The 16158-nt window shown below is 40.3% G+C and overlaps 1 protein-coding gene across 2 annotated transcripts in view; it reads left to right on the forward strand.

Annotated features, from left to right (window-relative positions):
- The window catches only part of Kif4a (kinesin family member 4A), a 101968-nt gene extending 86583 nt beyond the window's left edge, over positions 1 to 15385 (forward strand). The window contains exons 25-31 of one of the 2 annotated variants that reach the window (XM_004660978.2): positions 283 to 390; positions 1344 to 1421; positions 1773 to 1871; positions 2477 to 2665; positions 10159 to 10275; positions 13537 to 13659; positions 14640 to 15385. In XM_004660978.2, coding sequence (XP_004661035.1) covers positions 283 to 390; positions 1344 to 1421; positions 1773 to 1871; positions 2477 to 2665; positions 10159 to 10275; positions 13537 to 13659; positions 14640 to 14840 — 915 coding nt within the window. In that variant the 3' untranslated portion in view covers positions 14841 to 15385. The remainder of the gene's footprint in view (positions 1 to 282; positions 391 to 1343; positions 1422 to 1772; positions 1872 to 2476; positions 2666 to 10158; positions 10276 to 13536; positions 13660 to 14639) is intronic. The other variant, XM_045140679.1, reaches the window with a different exon arrangement.
- The last annotated feature ends 773 nt before the right edge of the window (positions 15386 to 16158 follow it).

The raw sequence follows: 16158 nt of genomic DNA on the forward strand, positions 1-16158 counted from the left end.
AGCTATGTAGTCTTTTTCAATTTTTTCAAATAAGAAACCTGAAACCAAAGTGACTTGTCTAAGTTTATACCTACCAGGGATAATTACTCTTTGCCTCTGGCTTGAACACCAAGTTTAACATGCTGAGGAACATCTTTGTTGTGCTTTCTGTTTCCATCAATGAGGGGGAAAGACAGTATTTTACCTCTAAATCACAAGTCACCTCTATCACTGCTTGAACTAGGACAAAATCCCTTTTCCTTTGCTCCTATGATACTACCCAGTGGTTGTGTCTTTCTCCAGGTGCTGTATCTTCTCAGCCAGCTGCAGCAAAGCCAGATGGCAGAGAAGCAGTTGGAGGAGTCAGTCAGTGAAAAGGAACAGCAGCTGCTGAGCACATTGAAGTGTCAGGTATGAAATGGTAAAAAGTGTCTCATGATAAGCTTCTTGGGCCCCAGAAGCCCATTTCATTTAATCATTGCATTTACAGAGTGAAAGTCACTACTAAAGAAAAGGCCTCTAATGGTAGCCTTTACTACTTTAGGGTCCCATTTGACCAGGTTAATGTATAGCCACATTCAGAATAACCTAATTTTTTGGTACTGAAACAGTAGCTTCCATATCAGATTTAGGCCTCCTGATTCTTCTGCCTTAACCTGGAGCTCTAGAGTTGAAGAAGTGAAATCATGCAGTAGTTATGTAGAATCCTAGGGGCATTCAACTTTGTTTCTGAGCTTGTTCTGAACTTGAGACCTGACATGTTTATAAAATGCATAGGGTCTGAATTTTTCCAGAGGCTAAGAGCACCACACCCTTTAGCATGTAAGAGCACTATTTTAATCCAAGGTAAAATCTTTTTCATGTACTACCAGTCTCTAGGGTTTTCTTGGCACTACCTTAAGACCTAACCAATGTATTTAAGGTTGTATTATGAATCCAGTTGTCTTAAGTGCCAAGTTTAATCAAACTTGTTACAGTAGTGTGTGGACTGTCTAATCTATGTTAAGAAGGGTGAACAGATGTACCTGTAGACTTCAAACAATAGAGGTAACCCTCTGGGTTTCTGAGCCAGCATGCTGATGTGAGTAGGGTCTATGGGAGTAGAGAATGCAAACGGATAAAAGAGGTTTGTCGTGATTTCTACAAGTATACCTAGGGCTACTGGGAAGCACTGGCAAAGAGGTGGCACTCAGTGCACCTAGGAATGAAGAATAAAGCATTTTTTTTTTCTGTGTGTCAGTACCTGGTATACAAAAACCATCTGCTGGCAGCAACTTGAAATGGCATGTTTTCATCTAGTTGTTTGGTAACTCACATGTAATATCCAACATAACCCCACCTATAAATGTACTATCTGGAAATAGGATGAAGAGCTTAGGAAGATGCAAGAATTGTGTGAGCAAAATCAGCAGCTTCTCCAAGAAAATGAAATCATTAAGCAGGTATTATGGTTTCTCATCCATTTGATTAGCCCTGGGAGACCCTTTCTGTCACTGAGGCCAGCCCTTGGAAGCAGGCTTTAGTTTGGTGACTATTCAGCTTTATTTGGTGAGATCTACATTGAATTGCTATTTGATCCAGTCATGCACATTTCAAATTGATATAAATATACGTTTTTAAACATGTCTCTTTTTTCTAAATATGGAGTCCTCTAACCTACTTTATTATATCCATGCATCACTTTACCATGATTTACAAGGGAGTTAGCTTAGGTTTAGAATCTTTATGGTTTAGTCATGAACACTCCCAGAAGCTGCCCTACATTACATACTTTGTTTCTCCTTCCCAAACAGAAACTAACCCTCCTCCAAGTTGCCAACGTACAGACACCTCATCTTAATAAGGATATCTTACAATCGCCAGACTCTTCCTTTGAATATGTCCCACCAAAGGTAAAATGCACAGTGCCTATGATAATTTTCAATAGCCTAAGTTCGAGGTGATTGTGCTAAAATGGCCTCTTATAAGATGCTAAGATTTAGGAACCCCAAATTTTAACATCTCAATTTTCTTTGTAGTCTCATATAAAACTAGAATACAATCCTAAGGAAGATAGGCATCTTCTTTTTTAAAAAGGTTTAGTAAGGCTTTATTAGATTAAGAGAAGGAAAGGGGAGAAGTACAGAGAACTCCTGCCATGAAGGAGATGAGAGGGTTAAAACCCCAAAATAGACATTTTCTTTCTTCAGAAACCTGACTTGTAGTCAAGCCCAACTCTTAGGTAACACAACTGAGTAGGAGAAAAGCAATGTTCAGCTGCCCATCAATAGATGTTTATCTCATATTATGAGTCCTAGCTTCCTCCCTCACATTGATCAACCTCTTGTTTCAATTCCTTCAAACACTTTGCAAGGCCAAAATAGAGTTCTTCTGATTGGCAAAACCAAGTAAAAATATTTGAGAAGTCTTAGATCTCTGAGAATATATGTATGTATGTATGTATGTATGTATGTATGTATGTATGTATTTACAACTGTAAACTCTTTTTTTTTCTTAGCCAAAACCTTCTCGAGCCAAAGAAAAGTGTATGAAGCAAAACCTGGACAACGAGGATGTCAAATATTATTCAGAGCATTCTGTGACTGAGCATGAGGATGGTGACAGTGATGGTTATGGGGATGATGGGGATGATGAGGAATGGAAGCCAACAAAGTTAGTTAAGGTGTCCAGGAAGAACATCCAGGGGGTATGAGCCAACTCTTTAACTTTGCATATTAGAATCAATTCTCAGTGAGCTAACTTTCTAATTCTAGGAATGTGCTAATACCTACCCTGCATCTGTGCCCCTTGGACCTTATTTACAGGATTGACTCCACTGCGGGAAACTTGTCAGACTTGTTCTGTATGTGTATGAGTATGGGGCTAGGACTTAGCAGTTAAAGGTGTTTTCTTGCAAAGCTTGCTGGCTCAGGTTCAAATTCCCAGTACTCACATTAAGCCAAATGCAAAATTTGGTGCATGTGTCTAGAGTTCATTTGCAGTGGCAAAAGGCCCCACCACACACACAAATTAATAAATAAAATTGTACAAATTAAAGCCAGGCATGGTGGCACATGCCTTCAATCCCAGTACTCAGGAGGCAGAGGTAAGAGGATTGCCGAGAGTTCAAGGCCACCCTGAGACTGCATAGTGAATTCCAGGCCAGCCTGTGCTAGAGTGAGATCCTATCTCGAATAAACAACAAAAATCCAATTAAAAAAAAAAAAGAATATGGGCCCATAATAAAGGGATGTCCAAGGGTTCAAGTCACCTCTCTTCAATTTTTCAAGGACATGGCAGTCTGTCTAAACAAGTCATGTTCATTATAATTTCATTGACGCTGATTCCAAAATGATCATACTAGTCTTTCATATTTTGTAGTTGACAAACCATTCTCACATATTTGATCTTTTAATAATTACCAAAACTCCAGTAAGGTATTTATGGTTTACATTTTACAAATTAACTTCAGACCCTTAGAAGGAAGGTGGCCTTAAGAATAGTCATAACCCAGCACTTGGGAGGCAGAGGTAGGAGGATTGCCGTGAGTTCAAGGCCACCCTGAGACTACATAGTGAATTCCAGGTCAGCCTGGACTAGAGTGAAACCCTACCTCAAAAAACCAAAAACAACAGCAACAACAACAACAAAAAAGTCATCAGAACAAGTAACTGATAGGAATTAAAACTAAATAGTCTGACTCTAGCTCCAGTTTGTTTTTGTCATATTATTTTCATGTTAGTGAAAACTCAGACCAGAAACTACTTTATTTCCCTTACCTGTTAGGTTGAATTTTTGCTCACTAGCCAAATGGAATTATAGAAAAAATTAGTAATTAAGACCACCGAGTATATCAAGTTAAGGGTAGTGAGAAACGATCTTTTAGGGCTTTGTTTTTTTCAGACCAGGTTTCATATAGTCCAGGTTGTCCTCCCAGCTTGGTATGTAGCTAAGGATAACCTTAAATTCCTCATTCTCCCACCTTCACTTCTGATGTGCTATGATTACAGGCATGCACCACTACAAATGGCTCAGAAACAATCTGACTTAAAATTAAAAGCATGATTCATTTATTTACACAATGTTAGTTCTACATAATTATCAAATACTGATGTTTTAGGTTGAAACTTTAATATTTAGAACCCTACCATTCATCACCACTACCCCATCTATGCCTTATAGCCACATTCTCCTTACAGAGAACAATTCATAAATTACCTGAGCCAGGCATGGTGGAGCACACCTTTAATCCCAGCACTTGGGAGGCAGAGGTAGGAGGATTGCCATGTGTTTGAGGCCAGCCTGAGACTACATAGTAAATTTCAGCTCAGCTTGAGCTAGAGCGAAACCCTGTCTTGGAAAACAAAACTAAAAAAAAAAAAAAAAAAAAAAAAAAAAATACCTGAGCTGGCTTTCAAGAAGCTTACTTGATTTGACTAGTTGATAGCTCACCATATAGGAAGCTGGACTTTGTAAAGTGAAAGGTCAGAGTGAAACAAGCCATGAGGAATGTAGTCTTATCTGATCAGACAGAGTCATCAGGAATGCAACATACCATGCATCCTAGTGAGACCAAGGCCCATTCTTGGATACAGGTAGCTTATAGTTTAAGGGGAAAATAACACAAAGAAATAGAAACATGGCTAGAACCTTAGCATACTTATCTCGGGAGGATGAACTAAGGGGCTTTAGGTTATTAGAGCCAAATGGAAAAGATATAGTATATGAAGATGAAATTGAAGGTGGTGACTTGCTGCATGATAGCATGGAAAGGGAAATAAAGTCTTGGGAACAAAAGAAGGACATTTCTGGCACAATGAATAGCAAATTACAAAGGCTTAAAGATAGTAGAACAGAGAGTTGGGACACTTAGAGAAAGCAAGTCAGAACATGTCTGCTTTCTGTTCATTTACTCAACAAACGTTTGCACTGCTATGATTGAAGTGACAGCATGAACTGAATGTAGATTAAAAGGTCTTCTAAGTTACAGGAGGCTCAGTTTAGAAGTATACAAAGAAACAATTGGCAGAGGGAGGGCCTAAAACCTCTGGAAAGGAGTTTGCAGATGTGAAGCAAATACACATATACTTATCCTTGAGGAAAGTAGAGTATATGTGTTACAGAACTGTTGTTCTAATATAAAAGAAAAATATTGAGGGCTGGAGGGATGGCTCAATGGCTAAGGCATTTGCTTGCAAAGCCAAAGAACCCAGGTTCGATTCTCCAAGACCCATGTAATCCAGATGCACAAGGGGGTGCATGCATCTGGAGTTCGTTTGCAGTGGCTGGAGGCCCTGGTGTGCCCAATCATATATATTCCCTCCTTCTCTCTCTCTCTCTCTCTCTCTCTCTCTCTCTCTCTCTCTCTATCTATCTCTCTTCATCTCTCTCCACTTACAAATAAATAAGCATTTTTTTAATTTAGTGATGTCATAGAGAATGATGAGATGGGGAAAATGCATGGGAAAGAAAGAGGTATTTTGGCTGAGATCTAAACAAAGTGAAAGAGTGGTAAGTGTGGTGGCACACACCCATAATCCCTACACTCTGGAAGCTGAATCAGGAGGATCATAAGTTCAAGGCCAGCCTAGGCTGCATATAGAAACCCTGACTTGAAAGACAAGAACGGGAGGGAAGGAAATAACTCATGCAAAGACCTCAAGGTAGGAATGAGCTTGATGTCTCTAAGAAGGCCAGTGTAGAAAAGGTATAGTTAAACCAGATCATAGAAGGCCTTATCAATCATGTTATGGTTTATATTAGACTTATATACAAAGATACTTACTTTATCATGATTTATAATAAGGAACATTTTATTTCAAAACAATCTTTTATTGGTTTTTGAGGTAGTGTCTTGTTCTAGCCCCGGCTGACCTGGAATTCACTATGTAGACTCGGGCTGGCCTTGAACTCCCAGCAATCCTCCTACCTCTGCCTCCTGAGTGCTGACATTAAAGGGGTACTCCACCATGCCCAGTGGTTCAAAACAATCTTAATATCTAACATTGGGAGGCTGGTTAAATAAATTGACCCGTCAAAATAATGAAATATTGTATATAGCTATTGAAATCATGGTTTTTTACTTTCATGTTTTCCTTTGCCTTTATAGCTATAGAACAGAGGTTTTCATATGAAAACACGTAAAGGCTTGAACATTTTTTTTCAAGGTAGGGTCTCATTGTAGCCTAGGCTGACCTGGAACTCACTGTGTAGTCTCAGGCTGGTCTCAAACTCACAGCAATCCTCCTACTTCTGTTTCCTGAGTGCTGAGATTAAAAGCATACGCCATCACACCTGGTGGCTTGAACTTTTTTTAGTCGTACACAGTTATATTTGGTTGGTCTACTTTAGATATCATGAAAATTCTGCTAGTTATTTTCTTCTAACCTGTCCTTGAGCAAAACTTATGTGCTTGGATGGCTTATATTCACTAGAGGGTAAAAACTAAAAAGTTTTAGGGCAATTTTTTTTAACATTTTCATGCATGTATATAATACATTTTGAATCCACTCCTCCCAATTACCCTCTCTTACTCTTCCCTTCCGACTAAATCCTTTATTCCCCGTGTATCCCCACCCTGCTTTCATGTTTACTCTTTAGTTTTAAATTTTATTGTTAAATGGTTAAACAATATGATTCCAGATATATGACAAGAAAAAAAAATGCAACTGTGATTCAGGCCTCATTAATCAAACTATTGGATTGAGGCATTGGTCACAATCTATTTTTGTTTTGGTGGTTTGTTTTTGTTGTTGTTGTTTTCATTTGTTTGTTTGTTTTGGTTTTTCGAGGTAGGGTCTTGCTCTAGCCCAAGCTGACCTGGAATTCACTATGTCATCACAGCCAGGCATTGAACTCACAGCATTCCTCCTACTTCAGCCTCCTGAATGGAGAAATTACAGGCATGTACCACCACACCCAGCCACAACCCATTTTGTAATGGTCATACCACATTTAGGTTATATTCATTAAAGATGAATTTGGATAAATTGGTGTGTGTTGAAGATGTAGAATTTGGCCAGGTGTGGTGGCACACTGCTTTGATCCCAGCACTCAGGCTCAGGTAGGAGGATGATAGTGACTTCAAGGCCAACCTGGACTTCAGGATGAAGTCAAAGTCAGCCTGGGCTAGAATGAAGCCCTATCTCAAAAAAAAAAAAAAAAAGAGAGAGAGGGAGAGGGATAGAATTTAATACTGGAGAGATGCCATAGAAGTTAAAGGCACCTGCTTGCAAAGCCTGATGGCCCAGGTTCTATTCCCCAGTACCCACATAAAATAAGATATGCATGTGTCTGGAGTTCATTTGCAGTGGCAAAAGGCCCTAGTATACCCATTCTCCATTCATTCTCTCTTTCTTATTTCTTCTCTCTCTCCTTGCAAATAAATAAATTTTTAAAACTTTTAAGAACCATGTCTTTGGTGAGTCATCAAAGCAGCTAGTTAAAAGATTTGGACAGTGGGGACCGGGAAGCAAAAATTATGGGTAATATCTGAGTGGATATACTGTCAAAGTGGGGTTAAACTGGTGACATCATAAAAGTTATATAGAAACTTTTATTATCTCATGATAAGTAGAGCTATACATAATCAGACTAAGGATGTTAAACAGAGGCTTCATGCATCAAGAATTTATGCCAGAGTTTACATATTCTGAGGTCTTTTCTGACTCTAATCTTTCATCCTATGAACTCTGAAACCTAGATTTCTTCTAAGCCAGACTATCTCACTTGCTGCCACCATTTTCCATATATATATAATCTATTTGCAAGAGAGAGAATATGGGCACATCAGGGCTTCCAGCCACTGCAAATGAACTCCAGCCACATGTCCCACTTTGAACATCTGACTTATGTGGGTACTGAGTCAAACCTGTGCGGAAAGGCTTTGTAAGCAAGTGACTTTAACCACTGAACCATCTGCCCAACCCTAATTATAACATGTATTAATTATAAATGTTAATGGTTTCACCATGATATTTTTGCACATTCATATAGCATACACTAATCAAACTCATTCTTCCTTTATCTTCTCTCTCTCTCTCTCCATATATATATGTATTTATATATATATTTATACACACACACACACACAAATGCACCTTTCCCATCCTCAAGTAACCACCAGTCTGCATTAAGGCCTTTTTTTTTTTAACTTCCACATATGAGGGGAAAGATAAAGTACTCATCTTTCTGTGTCTGGCTTATTTCACTTAACACCTTCCACTTCCATCCACTGCACTATTTTTTCTTTTTCTTTTTTTGTTTGTGTTGAGATAGGCCTTACTATGTAGCCCAAGCTGCCTCCCAAGTGTTGGGATGACAGTCATGTGCCTGGCTCTGTTATTTTTCTTATAGTTTCACTTTCTATAATTCTTATCACCCTCCTCTTTTTTATATAATATTCTCTTCATTAAACATATATACAAGCGAACTACTAAGTGTGTGTATAAGAAAATATGCATATCAATTAAAGGGGTTTAATACATGGCAAGCCTTTGTAATAGTGCCCAGCTATTAATGTTAGCCATTATTATTGCAGCATTGTTTGAGAGAGTGAAAAATGTGTCAATCAGGAGAATGAAATTACAGCATTTTCTTAAAGCAAAAACAAACAAGGGTAACTTAAGAAGGAAGAGCTTATTTCAGGTTTACAGGAGCATGAGGCATGTGGCCCCACATCATGAAGCAGAGAAAGATGAATCCTGATGCTCAGCTTGTTTTTCTCCTTTGTACATTTCAGGACCCTTAGCCCATCGAATGGTGCCATCCACATTTAGGATGGGTGTTCCTGCTGCAATTAACCTAATGTAGAAAATCCCTCAGATATGCCCAGGGATTTGATTCCATGGTGATTGTAAATCCTAACAAGTTGACAATCAATATTAAACATTGCAGGGTACAACCGGCTTAGGGTACAACATGAAATAATTACTCCCCATGTTTTCAAAGTTCCAAATTTATACCTGGCTACATTTGCTTTTTTTGGGGGGGAGGAGTTTTGAGGTAAGGTCTCACTGTAGCCCAGGCTGACCTGGAATTCACTATATAGGCTCAGGCTGGCCTCAAACTCATGGTGATCCTCCTACCTCTGCCTCCCGAATGCTGGGACTAAAGGCATGCACCACCACACCTGGCTACATTTGCTTTTTGACAGCCATTTCGTACTGTTGATTCACATGGTGTGCTGGCATCTCAAAACCCCAGGCTCTTTTTGTACTAACTACTTTTAAGCTATGATCTACCCTTAGATTGTACTTACTTATGTTTGAAGGGATCCTAAACATCAAACATATTTATCTCTTTATGTCTTTTCTTTTACCACTCAGCCCATAATGCTAGCCTGTCGAAATATTTTGGGATTGTAATTTTGCCATCTTACCTATTAATCATTCTTCCAGCTTTGTGCTATTGTTAGAGCTGATAAACATACCTACCTTGTAGGCTGGCTATGAGATCATTCACATATATATATTCATTCTGTCAAAACTACATTGTGATCAAATATAAATTATTTTATATCATTAATGATTCATGAAACATGATTTAAATGTTCCTCAGGACAAAACCCTGCTGCCACTAGACAAAATGTAGAAATGTTGGTTGGAGAAAGTACAGTTTGGTTGATCTAAAGATAGGGCAACTACACTTGACCTTTTTATAAAAAAAATAATAATATTTTTTATTTATGTATAAGAGAGACAGAGAGAATGAGCATGTTAGCGCTTCCTGCTACTGCAAACACTCCAGATGCTTATGTCACTTTGTGCATCTGGCTTTACATGGGTACTGAGGAATTGAACCCTGGTCGTCAGGCATTGAAAACAAGCACATTTAACCAATGAGCCATCTCTCAACCCTATACTCAATCCTTGAATAGAGCAAACTCCAGCCTGCAGTTCTTTGTCCATAAAATGGCCTTTACTATTAGGTACTGTGCCATTATTATGACATCCCTTTTGTCTGCCCTTCAGATATGCTGCCCGAGACAGAACCTTGAATTGGTTGCCATGACTTAGTGATCCTGTGGTGGTTCTTGATGATCACTGTTGCACAAAAGGAGAGGCTGGAGCAGACTGCAGTTTGCTAAAGATGCTGCTACTTTCCTTTTATTCTAAGACAGCTTGCAAATGATGGGAATGTACTTTAAACTGGTCATATAATCCTTTCAGTAATGTGTCTTTTCGCTAACCTGTTTTGCAGTGTTCCTGCAAGGGCTGGTGTGGGAACAAACAATGTGGGTGCAGGAGGCAAAATTCAGACTGTAATGTGGCCTGTAGCTGTGACCCCACAAAATGTCGGAACCGCCAGCAAGGCCAGGTATGATCATTGCTGTTTTACCTCACCATTCCTTCAGACCTCCTAGAAATTTTTACCCTGAAACTTTGCAGTCTCCTGCACAGTTCTTTCTATATTTTTCCTTCCCCCTGCACACAGAGAAAGAGGCATTTCACTCCTCAGGTTTGGAGTTTCCCACCCCCAGCCTTGGGTATAATAAAGCTTCTGTATAATTTCCAAGGCAGGGACAAGGAACAGGAAAGCAGACATTTACAGATAGAAAGACATGCAGTATCAACCTAGTCCAAAGGCTTAGCTGGAACTATGAAAGCCACATGCTGAGATAACAGCTTCCAGAAGGAAGTTAAGCCATCTGACATCTTGAGACATTAGTTATTAGACATTCTCCATGGGAACCAGCTATTCCATAGCCTTCACAGAACCAGTTCTTTCTAATAGTTATTGTTTGTTGAACCAAGTTAACTGTAATTGTCCTTATATTGCTGCCAGGAATTAGCAAAATCAAGTAAACAAAAAGTGGTATTTGGCTGGGGAGATTGCTCAATGGTTAAAGGGGCTTGCTCACACAGCCTCTTGACCTAGGTTCAATTCCTCAGTACCCACATAAAGCCAAATGCACAAAGTGGTGCATGCATCTGGAGTTTGTTTGCAATGGCAAGAGGCCCAGGCACATCCTCCCTCTTAAATAAATAAATAATCTTTGTGAAAGTACATATCTCTCCCTGTATGTGCCTTATTAACCCACCTATATCCATGGTAAAAACTCATTGCTTAAGTCCCATATATGTATAATAATTTATACTGTATTTTTTTTTGAGGCAAGCCCAACAGACTGGCCTTTTTTTTTTTAATGTAAGAGAGAGAGAAAAAATTGGCATGCCAGAGCCTTCAGCTACTGCAATAGAACTCTACACATGGGCTGGAGAGATGGCTTAGTGGTTAAGGAGCTTGCCTGAAAAGCAAAAGGACCTCAGTTCAATTCCCCAGGACCCACATAAGCCAGATGCACAAGGTGGCACATGTCTGGAGTTTGTTTTCAGTGGCTGGAGGCCCTGGCATGCCCATTCTCTCTCTTTTGCACACACTCTCTCTCTGTCTCGCTCTCCCTCCCTCCCTCCCTGAATCTTTCTCTCTCATAAATAAAAAATATTTTAGAACTCCAGACATGTGTGCCACCTTGGGCGTCTGGCTTACGTGGCACCTGGAGAGTTGAACATGGGTCCTTAGACTTCTCAGGTAAGTGCCTTAACCACTAAACCATCTCTCTAGCCCTATACTGCATTTTTGAAACATCCACCTGTATGCTTGGCACTGGACCTTGGCTTCTAAGATAGGTAAGCATCAGTTAAGCTAGAAGTCACAGTAAGAGTCATAGAGGTATCAGGGACCTTAAGGGTTTTCCTATTCCCATGTTGTTTTGTTTTGTTTTTAAATTTATTTTTATTGATTGATTGATTGATTTGAGAGAGGCAGATAGAGAGGGAGAGAGAATGGGCACACAGGGCCTCTAATGTCACTGCAAATGAACTCCAAATGCATGAGCCACCTTGTGCATCTGGCTTTATGTGGGCACTGGGGAATTGAACCTGGGTCCTTTGGCTTTCAGGGAAGCACCTTAACTACAAAACCATCTCTCCAGCACTCAGTTTTTCATTTTAGGTTCTACAGCCTTGTAGCTACTAAATGGAAGGGTCTGTAGGCATAGCTGCATGTTCTGAAACCCTTCTACCCCATTACCAAAATAACTTATTCTTCACTTGTTTACATATTGGGCTTCCTATCTTACAGAAAAACGATATGAATACCCACAGATTAAAGTGACTTACCTGATAATATTATACAGATGTTCCTGACAAGTAAGATTGTACCTCAGATTTTCTGACTCTTAATTAGTCTAGCTTAATTAATCTAGTTGTTTCTATGACAAAAGCCTATAATTCTAATTCAAGATGTATGCAGAGTCTCCTTGTTTCTTAAGTAAGTGATTTATCTCTTTTAGAATGTTTTATCCTATTGCAGTGCTATTGCCTATTATAATAGAGAAGGGGAAGTTTAATCAAAGAACTGAACAAGGCATGGCCTATTTTTTTTTTTAATTTTTATTTTCTTTTTAGATTTTTTGAGGTAGGGTTTCATTCTACTCCAGTCTGACCTAGAATTCACTATGTAGTTTCAGGGTGACCTTAAACTCACAATTATCCTCCTACCTCTGCCCCCCAAGTGCTGGGATTAAAGGCGTGCACCACAATGCCCGGCTTTGGCCTAATTATTTTTTTGAGGTAGTGTCTCCCTCTATCACAGGCTGACCTGGAATCCACTATGTACTCTTAGGGTGGCCTTGAACTCAGGACAATCTACCTATCTGCCTCCCAAGTGCTAAAATTAAAGGTGTGTATCACCACACCCATTTTTTGTTTGTTTGTTTGTTTGTTTGTTTTTGAAGTAGGGTCTCACTCTAGCTCAGGCTGACCTGAAATTCACCCTGCATTCTCTGGGTGGCTTTGAACTCACGGCGATCCTCCTACCTCTGCCTCCCGAGTGCTGGGATTAAAGGTGTGTGTCACTGCACCCGGCTTGTTTGTTTTTAAATTTCATTCATCTGCCTGTCTATCTATCTCTCTGTCTTTGAGACAGGGTCTTGCTAAGTAGTCTAGGCTGGGCTCAAACTTGTCACCCTCCTGCCTCAGCTTCCCAAGTACTTGAGTTACAGGTGTGTACCACCACGTTAGTCTAATTTTAAAATCTACCTCATGATGATATCCCATGCTACTTTCCTACTCAGCCCTTTGCCTCCAGACGCTACCTCTTAAGCACTGCTTCAAAGCTTAAAGGAGATAGCATGATAAGCTCCATGACTTCTCCAAGCAGAGATTACCTAATATTTGCCCAGACTAATCAGAGCTGGGACCTCCTTTGCTGAAGAGCATAAAGCTGATTTTGGAACTCTTATAACTAAATTTATAATAAGCCTGTGGCTGGAGAGATGGATTAACAGTTAAGATGCTTACCTGCCAAGCCTAAGAATGCATGTTCAAATCTCCAGGTCCCACATAGCCAGACATATAGTGATGCAAGTATGCAATGTCACACATGCACACATGGGTGTACACACATATGGAGTTTGTTCATAGCGGCCGAAAGGCCCTGGTGTGCCCATTCTCTCAGTGTCTCTCTCTCTCTCTCTCTCCCTCTCTCTCTCTCTCTCTCTCTCTCTCTCTCTCTCTCTCTCTCTCTCTCTCTGCCTCTTTCTCTATATATTAAACCTATCTGCTTGGTTTTCAGGATAGCTTGGGTACTGTAGAATGGACCCAGGATTCTGAAAACTCCTTCAAACTGGAAGATCCTACAGAGGTAAACCCAGGATCAAGCTTCTTCAACCCTGTCTGCGCCACTCCCAGTAGCAAGGTAGATGCTCAAAAGCAGGCACTGGAAAGCTATATTTACATCTTTCTCTGCATTAGCTATGACAGGCTGGTGTGGAGGGTGGGGTGGAGAATGGTGTAATCAACTTGATGAAGAGATGGGCATTGATCATAGCTAATGTTTTTTTTTTAATAATGCTCTAATTTTTTTTCTTTTTGTTTTCAAGGTATAATCTCACTCTAGCCCTGGCTGTCTTGGCATTCACCCTGTAATCTCAGGGTGGCCTTGAGCTCAACGCAATCCTCCTACCTCTGCCTCCCAAGTGCTGGGATTAAAGGCTTATGCCACCATGCCTGGCGAGTGCTCTAATTTTTTTTATTTTATTTTTACTTATTTGAGAGAGAGAAAAAGAGGCAGATGTGTGTGTGAGAGAGAGAGAGAGAATGAGCATGCCAGGGCGTCTAGCCACTGCAAACAAACTCCAGAAACATACGCCACTTGAGCATCTGGTTTATGTGGGTCTTGGGGAATTGAACCTGGTTCTTTTAGCTTTGCAAGCAAATGTCTTAACCACTAAGCCATCTCTCCAGCCCTAGTTCTCTAAAATTGTATTTGTTTGTTTGTTTGTTTGTTTATTGGTTTTTCGAAGTAGAGTAGAATAGAGTTTCACTCTAGCCCAGGCTGACCTGGAACTCACTGTGGCCTTGAACTCATGGCGATCCTCCTACCTCTGCCTCCCAAGTGCTGGGATTAAAGGCATGTGCCACCACACATGGCTTAGTACTCTAATTTTTAATTTTACTTTTCTTTTTTTTGTTTTTTTTTTTATTAAGTAGAAACTTTCTATGGACACATCATGTATTGGTATCATCATTTTCCCTCCTTGCTGCCCCCATTCCACTAAGGGTCCTCCTCTATTTAATAGAGCATTCTTGGGGGATATTTCATATTTCTTGGAGTGTATAGTCTTTGCAGTAGTTCAGCTGGGCTGATCTAATCATACCTGTCTCTGTTCTTCCTAGATCCTAAAAGAGTTGTGTGATACAGATCAGATCCCGCTAAGGAAGATTGCTCTTATGCCCTCCTTTGACCACCAAGAACCTAAACATATAGCAACAGAATTACAAGAAAATAAGGCTCTGGGAAAGAAAAAGAAGCGAGCCCTGGGCAGCAATACCAGCTTCTTCTCTGGCTGCTCTCCTATTGAAGAAGAGGTCCAGTGAAGTTGTAGTCACTGTCTTGACCTTCCGTCTACCCTGGACATGCTCTCAGGCTACAGCCCTGATGGGAGAGGGGCTAATGGCTTCTCTGGATTTTAGGTTTCTTGGCTACTGAGAAAAGAAAGTATCACTGAAAGGAAGAGGACCTTTGCAGAATATTGACCCTTAGTCCAGCCCCTTGACTCTAGAAACTACTTTTTCCAAGAAACTGAATGGTCTTCCCAATGAGTCATCAAGAGCCAGTCCCCATTACAATCTAGCTCGCTCTTCTCTGTGAGCAGTTGAGTCTTCTCATCATGCAGATGAGACTAAGGCGGTCCTCTCTCATAGTCATCTCAACTTAGCAGAGGAGCCTAGTCCAGGATGGAGTTCTAGCTCAACTTCCTCACCCCACCTCAGGAATGGGGCTGGGAACTTCCTGTCCTGATCCATGACTTTCTGAATTTTAAGTGTTTTAATGGGAACTTTAATTGTCTGTCATGTTACTGAAGTAAGTGAAACACTTTTAAATGTTAATTAAGTAAATGAATAAACCTTAGCCCATCTACTGTTTGGGAATATCCTGCTTAGAGGGAGAAATAAAATTCTAACCTGTTTTCTTCAGCCTCTAGGGGAAAAAAGATATTATGAAAATCAATGACAGTCTCCTCAGTTTCCCTGCCTTTTCTGGGAAGACTGTCTAGCTGTTTTTTGTTTTGTTTGCAGGGTTGGGGATTGAGTCCAGGGCCTGGGACATGCTAGGCAAATGCTCTATCCTGTTCCCTGTGTTCCCATAATTTTATTTGCTTCTCACAAAAAAAAAATGGTAAAGATAGAATGGAGGCTATTTATGTCAGCTTCACACTATAGCAAATTGTCATGGGAAGACTTTTTCCCTGGAGAGACATGAACACATGTCTTCAGCCCAAATAAGAGCTCAGGCAGCAGAACAAAGTACAGTTGTACCAATACCAGTTTGGTGACCAAGGAGTTCATTGGGGTTATTTATAGGAACATGGAGTCCCCAAAGCAACCACTTTGATGGGGTTTCCTGTGTCAAGATTACACTTCAGACTCTCCTCCCTTGGCCACAGGGTGAGGGCTTACTTACAGAGCGTGGGAACCTGAAAGCCATACTTCAGTGGGGCTCACAAGTCAGGATTATCCCTGAGGATGCTTCTCCCTCAGGCTCAGGGTGAGGGCTTACAGAACATGGATACTGCAAAGAAACCACTTTGATGGATTTATGTTGTAATTACCCTGTGGATGGTCTTTCCTCAGTCTCATGGTGAGGGCTTACTTACAGAGCATGGAGACCCCAGAGAAACCACTTAGATGGAGC

The sequence above is a fragment of the Jaculus jaculus genome, chromosome X (genome assembly GCF_020740685.1).
Source record: "Jaculus jaculus isolate mJacJac1 chromosome X, mJacJac1.mat.Y.cur, whole genome shotgun sequence".
NCBI lineage: Eukaryota > Metazoa > Chordata > Mammalia > Rodentia > Dipodidae > Jaculus > Jaculus jaculus.